This window comes from Amblyomma maculatum, chromosome 5, assembly GCF_055883805.1.
Source record: "Amblyomma maculatum isolate TAMU_Amacu chromosome 5, ASM5588380v1, whole genome shotgun sequence".
Taxonomy (NCBI): Eukaryota; Metazoa; Arthropoda; class Arachnida; order Ixodida; family Ixodidae; genus Amblyomma; species Amblyomma maculatum.
The window spans coordinates 12,993,619-13,017,690 of record NC_139348.1 but is presented as its reverse complement, the minus strand read 5'-3'; the positions used below and the strand labels follow the sequence as shown (position 1 = coordinate 13,017,690).

At 47.8% G+C, this 24,072-nt stretch overlaps 1 protein-coding gene across 1 annotated transcript; it reads right to left on the bottom strand.

The window, feature by feature from the left end:
- Positions 1-22,029: 22,029 nt before the first annotated feature.
- On the bottom strand, positions 22,030-23,408 carry LOC146187777 (52 kDa repressor of the inhibitor of the protein kinase-like). The gene is made up of 2 exons (XM_084603050.1): positions 23,179-23,408; positions 22,030-22,411 (listed from the first exon to the last, which is right to left on the bottom strand). Exons 1-2 carry the CDS (start codon positions 23,280-23,282, stop codon positions 22,228-22,230), a joined length of 288 nt encoding a protein of 95 aa, XP_084459176.1. The 5' UTR covers positions 23,283-23,408; the 3' UTR covers positions 22,030-22,227.
- Positions 23,409-24,072: the final 664 nt, after the last annotated feature.

The following is a 24,072-nucleotide window of genomic DNA, read 5'->3' as shown; positions in this document are numbered from 1 at the left end:
TAGCCACATTTAACTGTTCGAAAACATGCACGCAAAGTAGTGAATTATATTGTATTTTGTGTTATGACGAGTAAACAAAATAATTTGTAATGTGTCTAAAGGCACATGATTGTATGTGAACAGTAGCAGTAGTCGGGCAGTCAATAGGTAGCAGCGTAGCAACACAACGCAACCACAGCGACATTAGCAGCATGGCGCATTGTGGCGCAGCACCATGCTATATATTCTAGGCACTATACCATGCGCAGCACGGGAAGAAACTTGTACACGGTGGTTTTGAATTCGGACATCATCAGAGTGGAGCCGTAGAGCTTTCATCATCAGGAACGTTGTAAACTTCGGCTGTGGATCATGGTTCGGACCAGCGGACGGACACCCGAGGACTACGAGCAGCGTAGGCGCGGTGTGTTCCATGCAGTGAGAACTAAAAGATGACCCTTCGTTTAGGACTCCATACGGATGTTGTAGCTAGAACGCAGCTCAGGGCTTATTCCGAAGCACACGTCTCTGGCAAGGCTGTAAACAACCTAATATTTGAGACGGGGCCTGCTGTCCTAAAACGACTAGCGTACTGCAGCTTTTTTCAGATGCCTGCGGCTGTTTCGTTGGTGATACTCTGACGATGAGCGAGTGCTGCCATGGCTTTGTGAAAACTTTCAAAAGCTGCATTTCAAAATGCGCAAAATAAGAGAGCTAGATAATGCAACCATAGTACATGCTCTCTAGGTAAGTATGAACTTCATGCTGCAAACTGAATTATAGCTCAATTATTCAGCAGTCTTGATTCAAAGGTAATTGCGTGAAATGTAGGGACAAGGAAGAAATAAGCCACCATCTTCCACAACTGCACAAATGTAACGAGCGCTCATATTTTGCACAGTTTTGCATAAAGTTCTCACTAGCAAACTTCTTTCACCTCCCAGTTATGAGCATGCATTGTGTGCCCGTTATTGCTTCCAAAGCATTTTATAACGTACAATTAGTCATACCTTGCTAACAGGTACACATTGATTCTAGACTCAAACTGCCTCATAAAAAGTTTCCTGTTATCAGAAATCTTGATGAAACAAAGATTAAATGCAGTGTCAAGCCAAGTTTGTAGCAGTCAATTGTTCAGTTCTTTCATGTGCAATATCGTGGTTGACATTTCATGCAAATGATTTAACACCTTGACGTGCCTAGTGAGTTATGACAAAACATGGTATAGGCTACATTCATATCTTTACAGTGGAACTGTGTTTGTTAAATAAGTGTCTCGTCTCGCACATAATTGCTGTAGAATTGTTACTGAAAGGGCCCACGAAAAGCCATTTATTAAAACTAGAAAACGCGTGCAAGCAATCAGTACCTCTGCAATGCAAACATTTTCAAGCTACCTGCATTAGCACTGATCGTATCGGTGCAAAAAATTACTCTTGTCCCCATCAACTCAGCGCATGCCACCATGCCCTGTCCCGCCTGCCTGCCTGCATCACCTGGGAGTGTCCAGTTATTTTGTGCACCCAGCAGACCCCAATAACATCATTGAAGAGTGAGCGCACGAGAGGCGTCACCTTATTTGATTGCGAGCAGTTGCCAGGAGCACTTTTTAAACATTATCTGCAAAGCTTTGAAATTTGACTTGAGTGCTCAGAAAGACCACCTCCGTGAACTTCTTGCATTAGAATATTACCATTGAAGCACTCATCAGCTCAGCATGTTTATCAGCTTCAAGCAGGTAGGACAACTTTATAGACTGTGACTGTACTAGCTTAATCAAGCAATTCTTGAAGCTTTGTGAGGGGTGTGACGATACCTCTGAGCATGTCCATCTGCTTCATTCTTTTGCTTGCCTGTGCCCGCAATGAACATGAATTCTTTCCTGCTGAATGATAGTCATAAAGGACCTATGAAAATGCCTTTCTGGGCTGTGTTAAATGCTTCACAAATTTTCCTAATTGTCGTTGCGTTTGCCACATGTCAAAACCTACTTTCTCAAGCACTGACGCACATTTACCCCCATTTTTCAATGATATGCTAGGTCTCCTAGGGCACCACTCACATCACACTTGTGTTCAACAGCACCACTTCCACACAGTATTAACATTACAGCGGGCCTGACATAACGGAGACAATGTTTAGTTCGGGGTCATTTCCTTCTTGCATTAACTGGAATAGTCCTTTCCGCTTGCAAAGGTAACAATTTCTTTTTCCAACGGATGCCAAGCGTTGCCCTTAAGTGGACTGATGAAGCTAAGACATTTGCAGGGGTCAAGTGGATTCAACTAGTGCAGGACCTGGTTAATTCGAGAAATATGGGAGAGACCTTTGTCCTACCTGGGCCTAAAGGCAGTGTGTCCTACTCAAGATACAAGGGTCTTGGAGGGCTGGATTCCGATCTCACCCTCTTATCTCAAAGGCAAAGTCTGAGTTTGCAGCACTTGCCAAAGTGGCCATGCCGTATAGTCTTCTGCCATAAAGACAACCTGATACCCAGTAAGCGCCCGGCCATGACAGCTGCCAACTACTTTCTGACAAAGTTAAAGTGGAAAGACGGGCTAGTTGGTATTGGTATGATGACTGCGGGTACAAAAACACAGGATGAAGGAAGGAGACAGGCGCAGGATGAACGCTTCGTCCTGCATCCTTTGAAGCATTTGCCCTGCGTCTGTCTCCTTTCTTCTTCCTGTGTTTTTTGCACTGAGATGCATATTTTTTTCTGGCAATGGCATGTGATTTTTCGCTCATGATGCTGACACATTCCATAACGCTGACAGCAAATTTTCTGCAAAACACTGCAAAAATTTTGTTTTTAAAATTAAATTTTAAATTTTAAAAGTTTTACAGGCTTCCCACGCGAATTCAGTTGAGTGGTACCTTCTCGTGAGTGCAGAATAAAGCTCGCTCGATGGCCGATTGGCTGCTGTTGCCTTTTTGTCCTACCAAAATGTTTGCCCACCTATGCCAATGTCAAAATGACATTGCGGCAAAGCGAGCCAGTTCCAAATCAAACAGTTTCATGGTGTAGCGCCTTCCCCTGGCTGCGCAAAGACTGCGGCCAAAGCATGGCCGCTGGAAAAATGAAAAAGGATGCCAGCTGGCAGTGGCACTTGAAACCACAGTTGGCTGGTCTGTTCTAGTCTAGATCCTTATCAGCTGTCTCGTCCTTCGCCCCTGAGGTCTTCAGCCTGCAATGTATTCGGCCCCTGTGCCTTTTTGCATAATGCCAGCCTTGCCTCGAGCCCAAGTAGCATTTAGCTTCTGCGGCATTGTTTTGATATGATAGCTTAAAGACTTCGTTTTCCAGAAAATCCAGCAACAGCAGCAATATTGATGTGAGCGAAAAATCATGGGCATGCCTCTGGCAGGTAGCAGTTGGCAGTGTTGTGCCTGGCCAAAGCCGCCCAGAAATTCAGCCGGACGCCAAACTTCTTCGGCGAACGCCTCCTTCACAAACTTTGGATACTTCTCTGCAAAGCACCAATGCACTGGAGGCGAGCCGTACCAAAGGGACAGAAGCGACGTGTTTTAACATGCGCTGAACGTCCAGACAGCACGGCGCGCCGTGGCCCTGACGGTGAACCCCTTCTCGCCCCGCGGCATATTTGAAGCGAGAGCGCAGCAAGCTCTCCCATTGGCCCTGCGAAAGTGCTGCCGTCGGATTGGACCATTTTGAGCGTCAACGGTTCTCGGCAACGGAGTCTCAAGTGCTTCCGTTCGAGACTCCGAGTGTGAGTTCGTCACGAGCGTCCATCGGGAGCAGTTCGCCCCCTGACAGTGCGGACGCGGCGGAATCTCCCCGGCCGTCGCTGCGCGAGAACAGTCGCGTACGGCTATGTTAGCTTTCGGCCCCAGAGCCGATCTTGTTGTGTAAATACATGTAAATAGTGTATAAAGCCTTTTCTTCATCTCACCAACGCCGACTCGGATTCATCGCTACCGCCCAGGGAGCTGACAGCCCTCGTTCACGAAACGGGTGACGAGCGCTGCGTTACCAACTCCTTGGCACAACCCTGTTGACGGTGGGCTACTGTGTGATAACCCCACCGGCACAACATTGGTGGCAGCTGTGGGATCCACTGGCACAACAATGGATGGCAGCTGCGGGATTGACCGGCGTCAGGCACCTCGGCGCGGTGAGTACCTGAAGTTTCCCTCAAACGCCAGACTTCTCTAACACACAGGGTAGCTTAGAGAAAGGCTGAGCGTAGCATTGTGTTAACCTTGCGTGTTTCAAGCCTACAGGAAGTGTTTTGAAAACCAGGGGATGCTGAGAGGGGAATCAGTGTGAGAAAGGCTTGCGCATCTCTTGCTAGGAGCGAGATAGCGAACGTATAGTACACTATTCTAAAAAGGCAAACAACAAGAGGCCGGTGTAAAGATGGAGAGTTACAAGGTCAGAGAACTTCTCCAAATTTGTGATGAGTTGGGCATCGATTTGGGCTCAACAAAAAGAAAAAAGGAAATTCTTGAGATCATGCAGGCAGAAGAAGTGACGGTTGAGGAAGCCGCAGAGGCCTGGGATGATATTCAAGAGAAAAAGAAAGAGGATCGTGAACGTAGGGAACGTCACGAGAAAGAGGACGCCCGCGTATGGCAACTGATGCAGCTGGAGGTTTCAACACATAGAATGAGCGTGGAAAAGATTAAAGCTTTTAATGCCATTCATTGTAACGGTTCAATACCGCGAGACTGTCCACCACCGTTCCTCATCGCCGAGGATATGGCAGTGTACTTGGCAGACTTCGAGAATGTCTGCAGAAGTAAACGTTTCGAGCGAGATAGTTGGGCGCAGAAGTTGGTGGCTCTTCTCTCCGCTGAAGCGTCGGATGAAATCAAGCGACTGGTTGGCGACCGCTTGAAAAATTACGATGAACTAAAAGAGTCATTGCTGATACGATATCAGATAACGCCTCAGGATCTTCGAAAAAGATATGAGAGCGAGAAACATTTTTACAAGTCGTACCTTGATTTGGCGTATCAATTGAAAGCCGATGTAACCGAATGGCTAGACAGTCAGGAAGTCTCGGAGCAAATTGTGCTTGCACCTGAGAATGAGACACAACTTGGGGAAGCGGCCGAGCAAAGCGACCGCAGCAGCGAGCTGATCGAGTCTCGAACAGAAGTTTCTAGGGTTACCTTGGTCGAGCCACTGGCAGCTGAGCCGGTTGGAGCCGACTCCATCGGCGAGAAATCCGCAGTGACACCGTCCTGCACGCCGCCTCACGTTGCTGTAAGCAATCCGATTCCACCAATCGAGAGTGAGGAACTGGCAGTAAATCAACCGCCTGACAACTCAGAAGCAGAACTTGTCAAGCATGGCGGAGATGTAGTCAGGCTAATAGACGACAAATTGGCGATTTCATCAGAAGCAGCAGTTGTACAGCGTGGCGGAGATGTAGTCAGGCTAGGAGACGAAAAATTGGTGATTTCCGAAATCAGCGTTGTCGTAAATCATGACACACAGAAAGACGAAGTGCCGTTCATGGAAACTGCGCAGCCCACGAGTGGTGAACAGCGAAGGCAAACCCATGACGCGCACGCTGTCGAGAACCACACCTGTGAAGTCGACAGCGAGCGACTAGACAGGAGCCATGAATCTTCCTGTCCTGACGCGCTCAGTTGTATTGGCGAAAACAGCCCTGGTGCGAACATGGACCTCACGCGATCCGAAACGCCCCAGCTGTCGGACGAACGTGATCGTGCGCCGGTTAGCGCTGAGCGATGCGGCACACCGGCAGATCAGTGTAACTTGAGTGGCGAGTCTGCTGAGGATATGCCTAGCTCGGGGGCTGGCGTGAGCGAGCGTTGTCCTTGTTCCGACGCGACTGGCAGTGAGTCATGCGCTGCTGGCCGCGATTCAGGCGCGGCGCCGCACTCCGACGATGTCGGCGCCATACTAGCTCCGGTTACCGGCAGCTTGAAAGAGCTGGCACCAAAAGAAAGAAAGCAAAAACACAAGTGCAGCCGCCGAAAAGAGCGGAAAGGCAGGTGCATGAAAGAATGCTCTCATCGAAAGGTGAGAAAACGCAAACGATCGCGAAAGGAAAAGAAGCGGCGATCCCAGCGGCACAAATGCACCCGTGCTGAGAAAATGCGCGATTGGTGCTCAAAGCGTAAGGAACGAGACAGATCGTTCAATAAAGCGAGTAACTTGTGCTCGTCTGTTCTTTCACACACAAAGTGGAAAGAAAGGTCTCGTAGAGAAATGGACAGCCGAGGCTGTAGCGGAGGGAGGAGAGACAAACCGCCCGAATACTGCTACGCATTCTGCCGCTTGAAGAGAGCAGCACAATGCGAACTCTGATGCTTTCAGTCATGCATTTGAGACATAGCTACCTAAGACGAGCGTTTCGTCGCTAACGGTAATGCTCTAGGCAGATCGGGGCAAAATTGAATGACCTCCTTGCTTCCTCAGTTGTGCTTTACGGCCCAAGCGATTTCAAGGAGACTCTGTTCCATTACTGATTGATAATTTTACTTGCTACTTAATGCATCTTTAATATGCAAAATTGTTTTTTGAACCTTGTGTACTGCATCCTATACACTTGTCCCTTGTTGTAGTGGGAGCAAAAAGGGGACAACAATTTAGCTAATTGAATTTGAAATTTGCCTCTGTCTGGTGTTTGACGGGTGACCGAGGGTACTTGCTTGTGTTGGGTGTTGCCTGTTGTCGGTCAGTTTTGCAAGCCGCAGAAAAGTCTACCGTTACCAGTGGCGAGTGGCAAGGGCATCGGAGCGACCCGAGCGAAGTTGATCGGCGTGCCCCGGCAACAAGGCTGTCGGCAAAGATCCTGACCTGGCGAGTGGAACCCGAGGCACGTGAGGCTACCTGGCGCCCGGACACTGTACGTGAGCTTGGAGGAACCTGGCGAACGAGCGCGCCCGGCATCCGAGCCACATGCGAGCAGCTCGTCTTCCCGGCGCATTGTCTGATGGCGGGGGTGCTGTTGTGCCTGGCCAAAGCCGCCCAGAAATTCAGCCGGACGCCAAACTTCTTCGGCGAACGCCTCCTTCACAAACTTTGGATACTTCTCTGCAAAGCACCAATGCACTGGAGGCGAGCCGTACCAAAGGGACAGAAGCGACGTGTTTTAACATGCGCTGAACGTCCAGACAGCACGGCGCGCCGTGGCCCTGACGGTGAACCCCTTCTCGCCCCGCGGCATATTTGCAGCGAGAGCGCAGCAAGCTCTCCCATTGGCCCTGCGAAAGTGCTGCCGTCGGATTGGACCATTTTGAGCGTCAACGGTTCTCGGCAACGGAGTCTCAAGTGCTTCCGTTCGAGACTCCGAGTGTGAGTTCGTCACGAGCGTCCATCGGGAGCAGTTCGCCCCCTGACAGTGCGGACGCGGCGGAATCTCCCCGGCCGTCGCTGCGCGAGAACAGTCGCGTACGGCTATGTTAGCTTTCGGCCCCAGAGCCGATCTTGTTGTGTAAATACATGTAAATAGTGTATAAAGCCTTTTCTTCATCTCACCAACGCCGACTCGGATTCATCGCTACCGCCCAGGGAGCTGACAGCCCTCGTTCACGAAACGGGTGACGAGCGCTGCGTTACCAACTCCTTGGCACAACCCTGTTGACGGTGGGCTACTGTGTGATAACCCCACCGGCACAACATTGGTGGCAGTTGCAGGATCCACTGGCACAACCCTGTTGACGGTGGGCTACTGTGTGATAACCCCACCGGCACAACAGCAGGTGAGAAGCCGTGCACTGACTGGTCAGCAGGTTGTCTGTCGCCACGAAGCCACAAGACATGGCCGACTTGGAACTCCTGACTCAAGCAGCTTCTTTGAGATGGAGGGGGAAATGAGAATCGGACTCACCGGAAGCCTTCTATACTGTAACAAGAATCTCCCATTGATAGCGAAAGCTACAACACCGATGCATCGTATCCTCATCGATCGGAGCAGCCAGCTGGGAGCCCCAACCGAGTGCCGTGCGCAGAGTGGAGTGGTTGGCAGCCATTGTCTCCCTCCTCACACAGAGCAGACAACTGACGTTACATGGCATCTCTTCTCTAGCTGCAACACAGCAGGCCCACACCTGTGTAGCCTAGACTAGTTGAACCTGTTATGCCCATTTAAAAACTGCTCGAGTAATTCATCCGTACTAAACAGGCATGAAACAGATAACGAGTCAAGCACATTACTCCTATGCCATGCAGGCACGTTCTTGGTTGAAGCAGGTCTTTTTAGCTATGGCTGTTGGTGTTTCACGTAATGTGGTAGCTCACGAGTATAAGCTAATGAGTAGGTGTGGGATGATAGTGTCACAAATTCAGGAATTGGTGATTCAGCGAGTTGTAAAGTAATGAGGATCTGCAGGGGAAGCCATTAAAACTATCGCATTAAGGCTGATGTCTTCCAGTTTTTTTCTCTTTTCTTGCGTTTTTTTTTAAGGTTTGATTTTTTTTATTTTTGAGGAAATATGCTAAAAGGAACCTATAAAGGTAATTATTGTCATTGTAATGCAGTACACTTATAGGATTTTTTTTGTTGGTATTCAAGTCAAATTTTAAATGTCTCTGCATACCCCCTTTAATTTACAAATTTCTCAAAATTGCTTTTCGCAGTCTGTTTGGACATCATCTCACGGCCTACTCTTAGCTGCCCCCTACTGACATAAACTTGGCCATCTGGGACCAAATGACGCAGGCGAAATGGGCCACAGTGGGGAATGGTTGTGACATTTTCTTTACTTTTCTCATCGGCATGTGTCGAGTTGAAGGGAAAGGAGGGGCATTATTTTTTACCTCCATCTGTGTTAGTAAAACCAGCTTAAAAATTTGTGTCGTGGAAATGAGTGATGAAATACTAATCGTTAGTGCACCTTTTCTAGCCACAGCAAATACCTTTTCATTGTTCCTTTAATCGAGCTGAACTAGTTCGTTCATTATCACAAAAATGTATGCAGCTTTGCTTTCATCTATTTGTTCCTTCTTTGTTGTGGTTTCCATGCAGCAGTTTTATAACAACTTCATTCCTTTCGTGCACAGACAAGGGTAGGAAAATGAATGGCTCGTGACGACATGCATATGAAAAAAGCCAAAAGTGATTGAAATCAAGTAAAGCATATGGACATTTTTATTATTGTTGTTTCACAGGATATTCAATGAAAAATTATTACTTTAATCTTTTTTACCTGAAAGATTACGGTGGAAGTAGGAGAGACGGCAACTATATGTAAATAGAGAGATCCAAAGCTACAGCAGTGGCTGTTAAACCTTGTTCGTCCGAGTATACTAATTCGGTTGTGCATAGCCGAATATTGAGATTGCTCACAAGGGTCACCCCCAACCAATGCGGCAATAGGTCTAATACCACAAGTGCCACTTGGAATGCGATTGAGTGGTGAGAGTAGCAGCTGTACCAAAACCCTTTAGTCCTCCTCTAGGAGCACCAAAGGGTTCTAGCCAGAGCCACTGTTAAAGGTATACTGCAGGGAATTTGCAACTTTCTCTGAAATCGCTAAAATTTCGGGAGATGCAGTTATCAAAAGCTGTTTTGTGCACTGCTTTGAGATTATTGTACTGGCAAGTTATATTTTGTAGAAGATGGCTGTAAAAGTGTGAACTTTCCTTAGAACTAGTGCTAGGTAGTTTTTAATGAGTAATTATATACAACTCTGAAAAGTTTTGTTAAGCAAAAGCTGTAAAGAACTGTATTAACACGATAAGTACAAACCATCTTCTCTTGGTCACGTGTCAGTGTATGTTGTGCCTCGAGGCTCCTGTATTGTGCTCTTTCTGTGATGGGTTCCTTGCAAAATAGGCAAGTGGCTTTGCCTTATGAGTGACCTTAAAGCAACTCGCACTTCCAAGCACAAGAGACGAATTATAGGGTCATTCAGCCCTACAAATCTTGCATCTACAGTACACCTAATGTGGAAAGCCTGGGAGCGTTGCCAGCAATCTCTTTGTTATGCTTTTCTCACTCCGAATTTTTTTTTTATACTGTCCTTAACAGTTGAAAACGCAGCTGAGTTGATGCAGATAATTTTCGGATAATGATTGGGTTTGTTCGCACATTCACGAAGCATGCTTGGGTAGAAATACAGAAAAATACCGAGTTCTCACTATACACTAACTATCTTAAACGCAGTGGCGAACTGATTGTAGTCTTCATTTATCGGAATTTGTTTTTGGCAGAATCACAAAGTGGCGGAAATATGTGTAGGTGGTTTCTTCACATTCACATTCAAGAGACTAACAGACCAAAATGTGTCATAAATTATGATGGGCAAGCTCTTGCCTTGCAATTGAGGACAGCAGTACAGGAAGCAAAAGGATTTATTTATCATTGAAAATCTTATCAAATGAGCTAGAGTGTTACATTGCTGTGAAACCTTGCCGTTACCGGTGCATCCCACCATATGGCCACATCTCGGTGAAGTATTAGAGTGCACATGATTTTTTTCTTTTTTTTTCACGAGTGTTCATGTTCTATTTTAGTTTATGCACTCTCTGGCCATCACTCTGCTGATTATAAATGCTCCCTTCACTTCGCCAGTGAAGTGCGTCTAGCTTCTGTCACTCAGTGGAACCACAATGTTTTGCATTTCTTGGCTGCAATGGCGACCACGGTCATTTAATGCTTGCATAGACTTAGGCGTTTGTCAAAGTGCCATAACGGCTGGGTGCGGGAACTCATATATATATTATTCTCTTCTGTAAAAAAAAATGAATGTCTGGCAGCAGAGCTTTCTTTTTATATTAGCTTTCAATACATCCTTTTTGCCCGCCTGTGATTGACATTTTGCTCATTTATCATGGTTTCCAGCTTCTTCGTACAAACAAAAGACATCAGTAACATCAACTGATGAAAATATTCTTGGTAAAAACTTTTCTACAGCATTTCTAACAAAAATTTCATGGAATGATTACCTTAGAAGTATGTTTTTCATTGTGCCAAAAAGATTAGGTGTTTAAACTTTTGTAAGGTGTGAGAAATGTACTCATTTTGCAAAGCCATTGTTGTTGCACGTTGCAGCCATAAAAAGTTTGCAATCTGCAGTTCTCGTAGGACGTAAATTCACTAAGGTGTAAACAAAAAAAATGAGAGATATATTTAGCTGAGGAGGAAAAACTCGAAAGCCCATCATATTCTCCACTGTAGCCATAGAAAAAAGTCTAGCTCTTCCGCACGATGACACAGCTAGGCAGCTCCGAATGGCTTTATTAACCACTGGCTGTTTGTGTCACAGGAACACTTTTGTTCCTAATACAGTGTGCATTAAAAAACGTTTTGCTTTTTGTCCTGTAACTCATTACATGATGGAACTGAAAGAATTTACATTTAAAATAACGCTTAGAAATGAGCTCAGTCTTACTTCACACATTTTGATTCAGTTTTCACTGGTGGCAGCACGCTAACTGTGACTGGTGCATCTGTTGACTAAACTATCAGTGAACAGCAGTTGATGATTTTTTTATTCTAGGAAGCAGCTAGAAGTTCAATGGCACAAGGTTGGTACTGTGGGGGGTACGAGGTAAACCAGCAACTTTTGATGTACAGACTGATGTACAGACGTCAGCAAGTCTGCCCGGAGTGCTCGGACACCAACCTGTCGCACAAAGAAAATGAAATTTTTGAGCAGGGGCCCAATTCTAGGAACAATGATGGCGCTATACTGAAGGTGCATAGGCATACTACTTGCACTGACAGCTACACTTTACCACTAATAGAGCAGCCCAGACAAAATTTCACTTTGTTCGCTCCGCAGCACACCTCTCCAGCATTGTAGACGTGCCGACGACTGCACTAGTGGTGAAAGTGTGTTGCTATTGCTAGGGGGAAGGACTATACAACCAAGGCACAGCAAAAGCCAAATATTATAGTGATTGTGTTCAGCCATTTCGCTGCTAATATGTTATTATTATGCTATTATGAATCAAATCGTATAAGAATACCCAAGTACAGATGCAGATCTGCTAAGCGAACTCCGAAGCAGATATCTCAATACCGGTAGCAACCCCAATGCTACCTATGAGTACAAAGGGGTTCCTAATGAAGACTTCGACAGAGAGATCACGGAAGCGGAAATTTGGGCCGCAATTGGCCATTTACATACTACCTCTCAGCAATTAACGACTTAATGAATGAATATTGGAACAAAGGTGAACTTTCGCAGATGTGGAAACACGTGAAGGTTGTCTTTATTCCTAAACACAAAAAGAAACTAAGCATAGAGAACTTAAGGCCCATCTCTCTTACGTCGTGCTTAGGTAAACTTATGGAACATGTCATTCTAAATAGGCTTTAGAACTACGCAGAAGAGAATGACCTTCTGCCCAGCTCAATGATTGGCTTCAAAACTCGACTCTCTACTCAGGACGTAATGCTTCAGTTGCATGCAGAAGTGATAGATCCCCCTAACAAAACCGGAACCAAAGCGATTTTTGCCTTGGATCTGGAAAAAGCCTTCGACAATGTCTCTCATGAAGCCATTCTCCAAACCCTCGCCAACATAAACGCAGGGAACAAAACCTTTAATTACATTCCTTCCTTTCTCTCGGGAAGGACTGCGGGCAGAGCTAAGTATCGCAGGACTTGCATCAGACAAAATAGCAATTGGAGACAGAGGAACCCCGCAGGGATCAGTCCTCTCTCCCTTCTTGTTCAACCTAGCAATGATAGGTCTGCCTCCCAAACTTGAAGAAATCCAAGATCTTCAACACTCCCTATATGCTGACGATGTCACCTTGTGGGTAGCAAAAGGTTCGGACGCTCACATAGAGGAAACGCTTCAAGAAGCAGTGAATGTAGTCCAGTCATACACTAACCAGATTGGGCTGAAATGCTCACAACATAAGTCTGAACTACTAGCAGTGAGAAGGAAAACGCAAGACAAAGTAGAGATAAAAGTCTGCCTGCACGGACTACCCACAGTCGATACTATTAGAGTGCTCGGGCTCTACATCCAGAGCAATAGGAAGAGCAATGTTACTATCAACAGGCTGGAAATGACTGTGCGATAAATCACTAGACTGATACACGGAGTAACGGCAAGAAAGAGGCTGACATTTGTCGTCTTATCCATGCCTTTGTACTAAGTCGATTCACATACTCTGTCCCTTATCTCCGCCTCATTCAATCTGACAAGGAGAAATTAGACACTCATTAGAAGAACCTACAAGGCTGGGCTAGGTCTACCCAGAAACACTGCAACCGAAAAACTTCTCTCACTTGGGATACACAGCAATGTAGAGGAGCTGATTGCAGCTACAGAGACTAACAAACTCTAAAGCAGGCAGACAAATTCTCAACCGCTTGAGAATTAATGCCGAACCACTAGCCAACCACTAGGACCACTACCAAGAGGAGCTGGTGACAAAATTATCTCCAAACCTGTGCCCAAAAACATGCATCCCTCCTTCCATGAAGGCAGGAGGAAAGCTAGAGCTAGGGCCCTAAACAGAAAATACCGAAATCACGATGGGGTGGTGTATACCGACGCCTTGGATTACTATATGGTTGACGGTGCCGTTGCTATCTTTGTAATTAAGCAGTACAGTAAGTAAATGCATATCAGCTGCTTCGGTCAAAGTTCGCTACTCGGACCAGGAGGAAGAAGCCGCAATCGCTTTAGCCATCGCTACAGCAGATGCGGACATAATTGTCACTGATTCAAAAACTGCCATACGTAACTTCTCGCGTAGCAGAATATCAAATACTGCCAGAAACAACCTCGCGGATATCAGACTCGACAGAGAGATAGAACTCGTATGGACACCTGCCCACTCAGGGTACCGAGGCAATGAGGCTGCTCATCAACACGCTCGAGGTTTTGTCGGCCGAGCGGTGAGACCTAATGCCGAGGAACTTGAAATGGAAGAATTGCTCACATACAGCGACCTACAGCGACATACCCCTGCCAGCATTTTAGTTCATCGGGACAGTTTGCCCATATGATAACAGTAGCAACCAGTGCAGCTCCCTCATGACTGCATGGGCAGCAAGAGCGCAAGTATGCTGCAAGGGAATACACTGTCAAGGTTAAAACATGCTAAAGTTAATACTTTTCTTGCTTCGTGCACACTGACTACAAATGAATTACTTCTCCTCTATGTGAAAACAGTAATAGACTTTGTTTCATGCATTTTGCCTCGCTTAACTGATCAGTATTAGACACATACCTTCACCAGACATTGCACTTCGGGCTGGTAGCCGAAATAAATGGATTAATATATTGTACCAATAAATTATTATTAAACATTTACCACTTTGTTCGCAAGAAAAAAAAAAACATTTTTGCAAATGTGTGTAACATGCAAGGCTGATTTTGTTAATGCCCACATCACATTGACACAGATAAAGTAACATAGTGTGTACCAGTGAAAAAAGTGATTTCTAGTCTGTGTTTGTGCTAGGCTTTGTTTCTGCTGCTGTCTGCAATCAACAAACTACATTTCTAAGGACTGCATTTGCAAAAGAAAATAGTACTCATATTAAGACATGTTAGGCCGATGACCTGGGTTCAGTTCCAGCCATAGTGGTCGTTACATATCAATGAAGGTGAAATGCAAGACACACTTGCAATGTCAGTGCACACGAAGAACCTCAAATCAATGGCATTAATGCAGAGCTGTCCACTATGACGTCTCTTATAGGCAGTTTTTCTATATCACTTATGGAAGTTAAACACCATATCCCACACCGAAGGAGGAACAACACTTTCTTTACTGACCAAATAAGTGAAAAAGAAACGAAACTTGCGATTGCCCTGGCCTTTAACCCTGATGTTGAAGGAAAGAAAGTGTATTCAGAGGCAGCAGCTGGTGGTGGCAATTTCCACCTGAGCATGGATATTCAATGAATGCTTGTTTTAATCTGAAAGTAAATCTCTAGAAGGAAAATTGTTGAAGGGCGACATCTGCAGGTTTTGTTGATGCTATATTGCCATTTATGACACTGTGAGCACCCTTTCACTCTTATCTACTACCCTGTGAAACTAAGAAGCAAACAAGATAGCTTTGAACAGTGCCACATTGCTGCAATACCTAAGCAACAGCTGCACGAGCTGTTTAAAGCCACTTGCAAAATACACAAAGCATTTTCACTACATGCACGGCGGAAGGTGTTTGCACGCAGTAGAGGCACTCAGAAAAGTAATGTATCAGCTTTCGGGGTTGAAGCACGGCTACGAACGGTCGTTTTTTTTTCTTTTCTTTTTTCTTTTTTTTTTTTTTTTTTTTTAAGCAGGCCTTTGCTTCACCGGACGGTTTAGTGGGGTTCTCACCGAAATACAAAGCGTGCGACAGCATTTCGGAGCCGATTTGCATGTTAACGATATGTAACACAAACCTGCACTGAGAGCCACGACGGGTTTCATGACGCGGCCGTGCACCAGCGATCGAAAACGTGCACAAATAAACCGCATTTAATTGATTCGTGGCAAGACTAGCCACTAGAGCACTAGCCTCATGCAGTCTTTGGGGTAGTCTCGCGGCACATCACGCACGCACATCCAAAGGGCTAGCAGCAACGTTACTAGAACAAACTCTAGCAGTCAGCACAAGGGATCTTGCGGAAATACAAGGCTTGCGTTCCCTCATAAAATAGATCGCATTTCGGGGCCGATTTGCATGTAAGCGGTATGTAACAAACCTGCGTCTGAGCCACGATCGGGCTTCGTGGAGCGGCCGAGCGCCAGCGATTGAATCAATGCACAAATCGCATTTAGTTCATCCGGGCAAGACAAGACGACTAGCCTCATGCGGTCTTTGGAGAAGACACGCGGCACAAGTATAGCACAAGAGCGCGCACACACATCCACGCGACAACGCGCATTGCACGCTGCCACAACAACACGAGCGCCGAGGCCCATGCCTTGAGTCGCTAGCGTGGAATGGGGGTGCCGGCCGCAGCTCGTAACAGCCAGCCGAAGGCCTCTTCTCCCTCTCCATCTTCGTTTTCCCCCTCGCGCCGCATCCGTTTGTTGGGATCGGATATACGCTCCCGGGAACTGCGCCTGAACACCCGGCGCGCCTGTTCACGAGCTGCGAAACTTATTGGCACCGGCCGGCATGGTCAGCGTAAACTGCTTGAAATGCAGCGTAGTTAAGCAAAAAACGTTGCTCACCTTGCCGTCGTTCCAAACCGCTGCCGTTCCGCGCAGCATCCCACAAGAGGTCTGTGCCGCACAAGCGCGGCGAGGCACGAGCCCACAACCGCTCCCTTCGAGAACTTTTTGTCGTCTGCTCCGGCGGGCTACCGCAGCAGCGAGTGCCGTCGCGCGCTCGTCCGCGCAGGCGCACGTTGGTGCCGCCATCCATCAATCGGCGGCAGCGCAAAAAGTCGCGCGTCATTTCCTGGGGCCAGTTTTCGCCGAGTGACCGCTCTTTACCAATCTCTTTCTCTATGCTCGTCAATGCTCAAATTAAAGGCTGCTCAGAACAATCAAGATAACGTCGCAAACTGTTACTAGCACAACCTGGAACATTGTAGAAACATACGCGAGTGACCGGAATCTTTGAGACAGATCTCGGCTCATCGTTCGCGACAAAGAAAATGATAACGCGTCGTATCGCAACAACGAGCACGAACAAACACGGGATACAGAATTGATACCTGTGCCAGAATCACAGTGATAAGGCCGCATGCCAGCGGCTGCTAAAAAATAATACATACAGTTTTGAAGGTTTCTCGACATTACTCCCCCCCCCCCACACAAAAACATTGCCTCGATGTTCCAAAATAAACAAAGCAACGTAAACATAAACATTACAAAGTTTAAACACAATGGATTCTTTACCGCTTTTCCGTAATCAATGAATGCTACGTATAAGGGCTGGTTATATTCGGAGCATTTTTCTATCACCTGATTGATGGTATCGATATGATCGATTGACGACTGTGTCGACTACAGAACTTTTCTGTAGTCGACACAGTCGTCCAAAACAAAACAACGGAACAGATTTATTGTCCCTTCGTTTACAACACTCGCTCGCACTGCGTACAGAACACAAACTGCCCGAAAAGGGTCCGTTTCGGTGGCGGCACGGTTCACTCGGTCCCTCTCCGCACACCCTCTCCCACCAGATGTCCGGGGTCGGAAAGGCCGAGTAACCCGAGAGCTACTTCGCTGCGCGGAGCAGAGCACCCCCCGTCGAGTCCGAGGCGGGACCCCGGAGAGTGTCTGCGCGAATTTCGTCCGTGGGCCGAAAGTGCGTGGCGTCTCTGGTCGACATTAGTAAATACCTTATACGTACCAGACAGTAAGCTGATTGGTCTGTAATGTTTAAGGTCCTTAGAGTCCCCTTTCTTAAGAATGAGGATAATGTTTGCCTTCTTCCATAGTTCCGGTACCGTCGATGACACCAGGCACTGCGCATACCGGGTGGCCAGTTTTTCTAGCACGATATCCCACCCGTCCTTCAACAAATCTGTAGTTATCTGATCCTCTCCAGCTGATTTCCCCCTTTTCATAGTTTTCAATGTTCAACAGCCTCGGGAAGGAACAGCAGTTTACATTAGGTAGCGAAGTACTGCAAGTAGTAGGCGAATATGTCTGCTTAGGACAGGTAGTAACCGCAGATCCGGACACTGAAAAGGAAATAACAAGAAGAATAAGATTGGGATGGAGCGCAATTGGCAGGCACTCGTAGATTATGACTAGCAGCTTACCGGTATCGCTCAAGAAGAAAGTATGCAACAGTTGCATCTTACCGGTATCGCTCAAGAGCAAAGTATGCAACAGTTGCATCTTACCTGCATTCACCTATGGGGCTGAAACGTGGAGGCCAACCAAGAGGGTTCTACTTAAGTTGAGGACAACCGAGAGGGCTATGGAACGAAAAATGGTAAGGGTAACATTAAGAGATTCGAAGCGTGCAGACTGAGTCAGAGAAATAACTCAAGTTACCGACATTCTAGTGGAAATTAAGAAGAAATGGACATGGGCAGGACATGTAGTGCGAAGAGAGGATAACCGATGGTCGCTTATGGTAAGAAACTGGATTTCAAGGGAAGGTAAGCATAGCAGCTAGGGAGCGGATAAAGTTAGGTGGGCGGATGAGGTTAAGAAGTTCGCAGGGGTCAAGTGGATGCAGCTAGCACAGAACCGGGATAATTAAAGAAATATGGGAAAGCCTTCGCCCTTCAGTGGGTGCGTCAGGCTGATGATGATGATGATTCTTTAACGCGCATAATAAGGCTTCAGGCGAACAACATCTACGATTTCTGGGCGCGCGCGTCGCCGTTGTGATTCGGTCGTACCACCGGGAATGACTTCATACTCGAGTTGTCCGACGCGGCTAAGGATTTTGTATGGTCCAAAGTATCGACGCAGTAACTTTCAACTTAGTCCACAGCGGCGAATTGGTGTCCAAACCCACACTTGGTCTCCTGGATTGTACTCTGCGTGGCGTCGTCGTAAATTGTATCGTCGACTGTCGGTGCGCTGTTGGTGTTTAATACGCAGCCGTGCGAGTCGCCGGGCTTCCTCTGCACGCTGCAGGTAGGCGGTGACGTTCTCCTCGTTGGTTACGTGCGGGAACATTGCGTCGAGTGTCGTCATGGGCTCCCTGCCGTACACAAGCTTGAACGGGGTCGCTTGGTCGTCTCCTGGACTGCCGTGTTATATGCGAAGATCACGTACGGCAGGATGGCGTCCCAGGCCTTATGTTCGGCGTCCACGTACCGTCCTTGCCAAAAGTAACCGAGCAGCCCAGCCGGCCGACGGAGCAGGCATGCGGCCGAGCTGCGGCGCTACCATCGCTGTCGCTGGCCGCTGCCCTTTGGCGGTGAGTGTAAGGTGACTGACGTAAACATGCTCCCTCGCTCTCCTTCTTGGAATGATAAAAAGTAAGCTAGTATCATGTGGGGTGCCTGATTAGACGCCTTCGGAACGCTCCGCTACTGAGGCAGGGCGCTCCGCATAGCATCACTCGCTCAGCGCTTTTTGTTGGTTGGAACTGTGAAGCTACGCTCTTCGTTAGAATCTCTTCGCGTTTACTATCGTTACAGTGGGTTGTCAAGACATTAGGGCGAGGAATTGATATGAAAAACTCGATGCACTTTTCCTGCAGTTCCTAGTCATGTGACCACGAGCGGATTTGCTGTGACGCTTAGTTAAGGTGAAGGAAATAAAAAATTCTCATCTGTTTCAAGTACCCCTCTTGCTGCATACCTTATTTCCCGCTATTTGGTAACGTACAAAATGGGTGTAGTGTTTTCCGCGTTTGTTATTTTACATTTGTTAGCCTGCGGCCAACCTCTTTGTTTAATGATCGAACTACATGAAAAAAGCAATTCTCACATCTCAAACATACGTCGCCCATTTTCTCGAAGAGTGCGGCTGTTATGTTTCCTTCTTTTTGTTTTACGAGGAAACACCATGCGACCGACCTAACAGCGATACGGTCTGCAAATGAAGAAATCCGAACACACAGCGTTTGGACTACGAACTATTTTTGTGTTACTCGCTATTACCTAACGACTTGATTGGTAGATTAGTGCCCGCTGGTAGAGAGGTGCATCATTAACTTGATGAAAAGGTTGCTGGAATGGAACCTTCAAGTGCAACACAAGATCAAGCTAGCAAACCTGGCGCTCCCGCCTTTGCTGAACCCTCCGGGCCGCAAACGTATGAAGCTTCGGAGATAATTTCAGTGAAAGTGGAAGAAGCACTTCGTAGGCACCGTTCGCAATAGCAAGGCTTTAGATCACTCATTCGCTATTCCCAAATATTTTTGAGGCAGTTGCAATCTCTGCTAAGATTTTCGGCATTCAGTTTGGCGTTGGAATAGCAAAAACCGTTGCCCACTTCTGTGCTTTAACAAGCGGTGGCAAATTCACGGATTCGCCCCATTAGATGGACAGCAATAGCCGCATTTGAAACAGCGGAAAATATTGCCTCGTCCTTTTTTCTCTCTAGCTCAGCGAAGCGTTATCATCGAAGACTAGGAATTGCGGGAAAAACCAAACCGAAGTTTCTATCCTGTCCTGTCTCACTGTGCTAACATTCCAAACGGGACAAAAACAACCACTTTCCAAATCACTTCACCTACGGGAGCTGTGTACTGGAATACGACACGCAAGGCTTTCTAACGAAGAGCGCAGCTTCACGACTGACGCCAGCCTAACATCAGCGTTGAGCGAGTTTTATTGTGCACAGCGCCCTCCATGACTAGCACAGACGCCACTCACCTTACCCACTTACATTTTATCATCCCAATGAAGACAGCGAGGGAGAAGCCTTACGTCAGCCCACTCGCAGCCAGGGAGCGGCGGCCACCGCTCGGCCTTGAGCTTGCTCCGCCGGCCGTCTCAAGGTAGATCGTCAGCTTGAGACGGGATCTGGGCTCCCAGACCGGGCTCCCAGAGACGGGCGAGGTCCCAGACCTCGCCCGCACCCGCGCTGCTGCGCTCAATCGCGCGGCAGCGGCTGGTTCCCCATGCACACCAGAGTGCTGCAGCGCCCCTTGCGACGCCGGGAAATTTTATCGCGGATCGCGCCTCCCTCTCACAAGGCGCGGATACGTCGCCCGTCACACTGCCCTCTCCTAGACACCATACTGGAGCGTAGCTGCGGCGCGCTGAAGAGCCGACTAGGTCCCCAGTTTCTCGCTCTGGTATGACGTCAGTAGTCGCCTGACCGACCACCGCCGCCCCTCTACCGTGGAGCGTAGTTACGGCGCACTGAAGAGCCGAGTTGCTACCCTGTCGTTCGCTCAGGTATGACGTCAGTGGCCACATGACCGACCATGAAGGGTAGGCTCCGATACGGCGATATGGCGAAACCTGGCGTAGTATTGCTTTCGCGATAAAACTTCTCTTATAGCGAAATAATTATGCAAAATTGACCATGAAAGACGATTTGTCAGTTGTGATGAGGGCGTTGTTTACCGCATACCGTTGTCTCGTGGCCAAAAGTGTATTGGGCAGACAGGCAGATGTGTAAATACTAGATTAAAAGAACATAACTACAATGTTGACGAGAGAAAGCAGGGACACCTGAGCCTGCATTGTCGCCAATGCGAGTCCCAGCCTGGTCATCAGGGCCGTCCAAAGCTATGCTTGCCATTGCTTCAACAGAGTCTGGTTATCAGCCGCCACAAGGACAAACAGGTTAGATAGTTAATCGAGGCTATGAATATTGCACGTGTAGGCAAAAGGTGTGTGAGCGTGGCATCACTGGCACTATCAGAAAAAGAGCTCTCGATACCATGGTAGCGAAGGCTCCATAGACGCCCATTGGTCCAAAAAATGGCGGCTCATGGGCACCGCCATATTGGGGGGCAACTACGTATGAGTGACGTTGAATGATGTCACGCATACGTATGTTTTTAGCGCAAATTTTAAAGTGGTCTTTTTATAGAACCCGCATTTTCAAGCCGGTATCTCATGAAGGTTGCCTTTCAGTGCGCACCAACCTTTGCCAGTCAAATGTGCTCGAGTTCCTGCTAGTTATGGCCTTGCTAATGTGCAATTCGGAACCCAATGAAAGTGACTGGCAAAGAAGGCAGCATAGAAAGGCAGCAACACTTTCAGACGCTGGCTTACCTTGGCTGGCTAAGAATGCAATCATGCATGATTCGTAGTGGAAACATTGGTGGAAATACTGGTGCTAGTAGATAGATAGATAGATGGATTTATTGATAGGAAAAGGCAGAGAGGTTGGCCCGAATAATTCAAATCTGGCCTGCTACTCTGCACTGGGGAAGGGGAAGGAGAGAAGAAAGAAGGTCATGATGGGTGACGATGTGGGAGAAGGCATATGAAATATATATACAGACACAGCAGCTTGCTTTACAAACGTGAATCAAGTCCACTGGCGCTCAAATAACGGCAAAGAGCGCGCACTGCCTGGATGCCCTTCCCCTTGTCCTGCCAAGCGCCCAGCAGCAGTTCCTCCGACAGAGGCCTCTTGTCTAAACGCTTCAAGGAAGCAGCTAGCACATTTCTTTCGTTCGCATACTCTGGGCACACCAATAATACATGGTCCACAGTCTCTGGTGCTAGTACTTTTGAGTACAAGGTATGATGCACAAAGCACTGGCTGAAGTGCAGTTTGCAATACAGTGTACGGCAAGTATGGTTTTCATATTCATGGTTTATTACAGCAACCAAACAAATACAGTGATAAAGCACACCAACAAAAAATACGCGTCACAGGCAGCTCAAGCAGTAGTTTCTTTAAGCTGACTATTCATCTCAATGGTCACAGTGCGGATAGAAAAAAGCCCTGCAGTTCCACGAACGTTGCCAGGTAGGAAATTGAAAAGCATAGAAGACAGTGCTAGGACAGCTTCAATTGAGGCAAACATGACATAAGTAGGCGCATCAACATGGGTCGCAGCCTTTCTGACGACAGATACGCAGACGGTTCGAAGTGCTTGGAACAAACCCGCAAGTCTCGCAGCTGCCATGGTGTCTTCTTCTCCAGGCTGACGTTGTGGTAGAACTGCACCCACGCTCGGCACCTGGACGTGATGCAACGTGCACGTTATTCACAATTGCGCCGTAAGGAATACTGCATACTCCAAACGCCAATGCGTCATTATTCCTGTCAATGCTAACTGCAGTACAATATACTTCCATTATATCTGAACTATGGTAGTAAATGCTCGCCCCCAAACTCTCAGCGCCTAAGAGTGCGGTTACGTACGCTCGTCCTCATGCCATGCCGGTAGCTATACTTTTCTATGGTTAAGATTGTACGAGAATGAAGTCCGTTTAAAGTTACCCTAACGGTCATGCATATGCAGAATAGCAATAACAAGACAGGCAGTAACTCCTGCTGAGTGAATTCAGTTAAAGCACCCTCAAGGCCGCGCATATACACGTGGCTGAATTTCGATACTACCAGTTGCGAGGGTCAAATTGGCTTCGCGGTGTTGGAAAACTAAACAGTGCTGTGCTCAGACTTGTCAGGCAGCACAATTGGTTTTAAATTGGCCTTCCGGTCAGTGGCATGCGCGTGCTTGCCCCTGAGAGCCCGGTATCAAGTTAACGCTGGTGATAGCCGGCTGCATGAAACTCACCATAAATCAGACAAATTGTGGGCCTCTTTCGCACAGCTCAGCACTTAAAGTGTGTGCCCTGTAGTGTAGTACATAAATATCCCCGAAAAAATGAAGCCACGTGCGCACGAACTGGTTACAGAAACAGAAGCGAACAGCCCAACGAAAGCATTCGGAGCATACCTAGAGCAGACGCCTTGTAGCAGACGACACTGACAAGAGCTCACCTGTGAAAGTCCAGCGGGAAGCGGTGTAGCTTGACACCGACGGCACTGTCCATGCTGTCGCAGTGTGCCACGGCGCATCGTTTCTTCACAAGCCGCAAGCTCATCTTGAAATAAAGCGCTAAGCGCTTCAAAAGAACAGCGCGAAGCGTGCAAAGACGGAAAAAGACTTCGCACTGGCCGCACGTCGAAGGAAACGACAAAACCGAGAAAACTGCCGCAGCGGTGCGGCGGGGTGCAAACGGTGACAGAGAAGCGACGCGCAAGGGTGTTCGGCGAAGGGTGCCCGCGCTCCGCGGAGCGTCAGCGCATCCGGCGCGGTCGCGCATCGAAACAATGTGGCGCATGCGCACAGCAGACTGAAGGCGGTGCTTCGTGTCGTCTGCTACAGCACGGAAGCGCGCCGTGCTTGCTTTGCTGGGAAGCGCACCTACACTGTGTGCTGACAGCGCCCAGACGCACCGAGTTGGCAATAGCCTTGTATACATGAGCCCGACGCAAGCGAGTCGGGTAGGGGGGAGCCGGTTGTCGAGCTTGCCAGCCCGACCGGGTTTACATGAGCTCGATTCTGTCTGGCAAAGATCGCTGCTACACCGTGCGTCGAGCAAGTGAACCAGGCAGGCGAGAAGGAGGAATGCTCACGGTCCCGACCAGCAAGGAGGCAAGGACGCGTCAGCGTATACATGCCCATCGGGTCGAGCACCCCCTGCGGGACCCGACCCGTGGTCCTTTAGCTCGACTCCTTAGCGTATACATGAGCCCGATAGCCGGTTTTCAGGCCCCGACTTTGTCGGTCTCATGTAAACCCCCTGAATGTCGCATTTTACTGACTGCATCGCGTTGTTGGTTCCGCATGCGGCCACTCAGCAGCGCGTGTTCCCAGTGCAGCGTACTCGG

What these genes read in the sequence shown, in the direction of transcription:
- LOC146187777 (XM_084603050.1), bottom strand. Translation starts at nt 23,282, where the DNA reads ATGAGCTTGCGGCTTGTGAAGAAACGATGCGCCGTGGCACACTGCGAC. An exon ending in TTCCCGCTGGACTTTCACAG is followed by an intron (nt 22,412 to 23,178) that starts GTGAGCTCTTGT and finishes CATCACGTCCAG; the next exon opens with GTGCCGAGCGTGGGTGCAGT.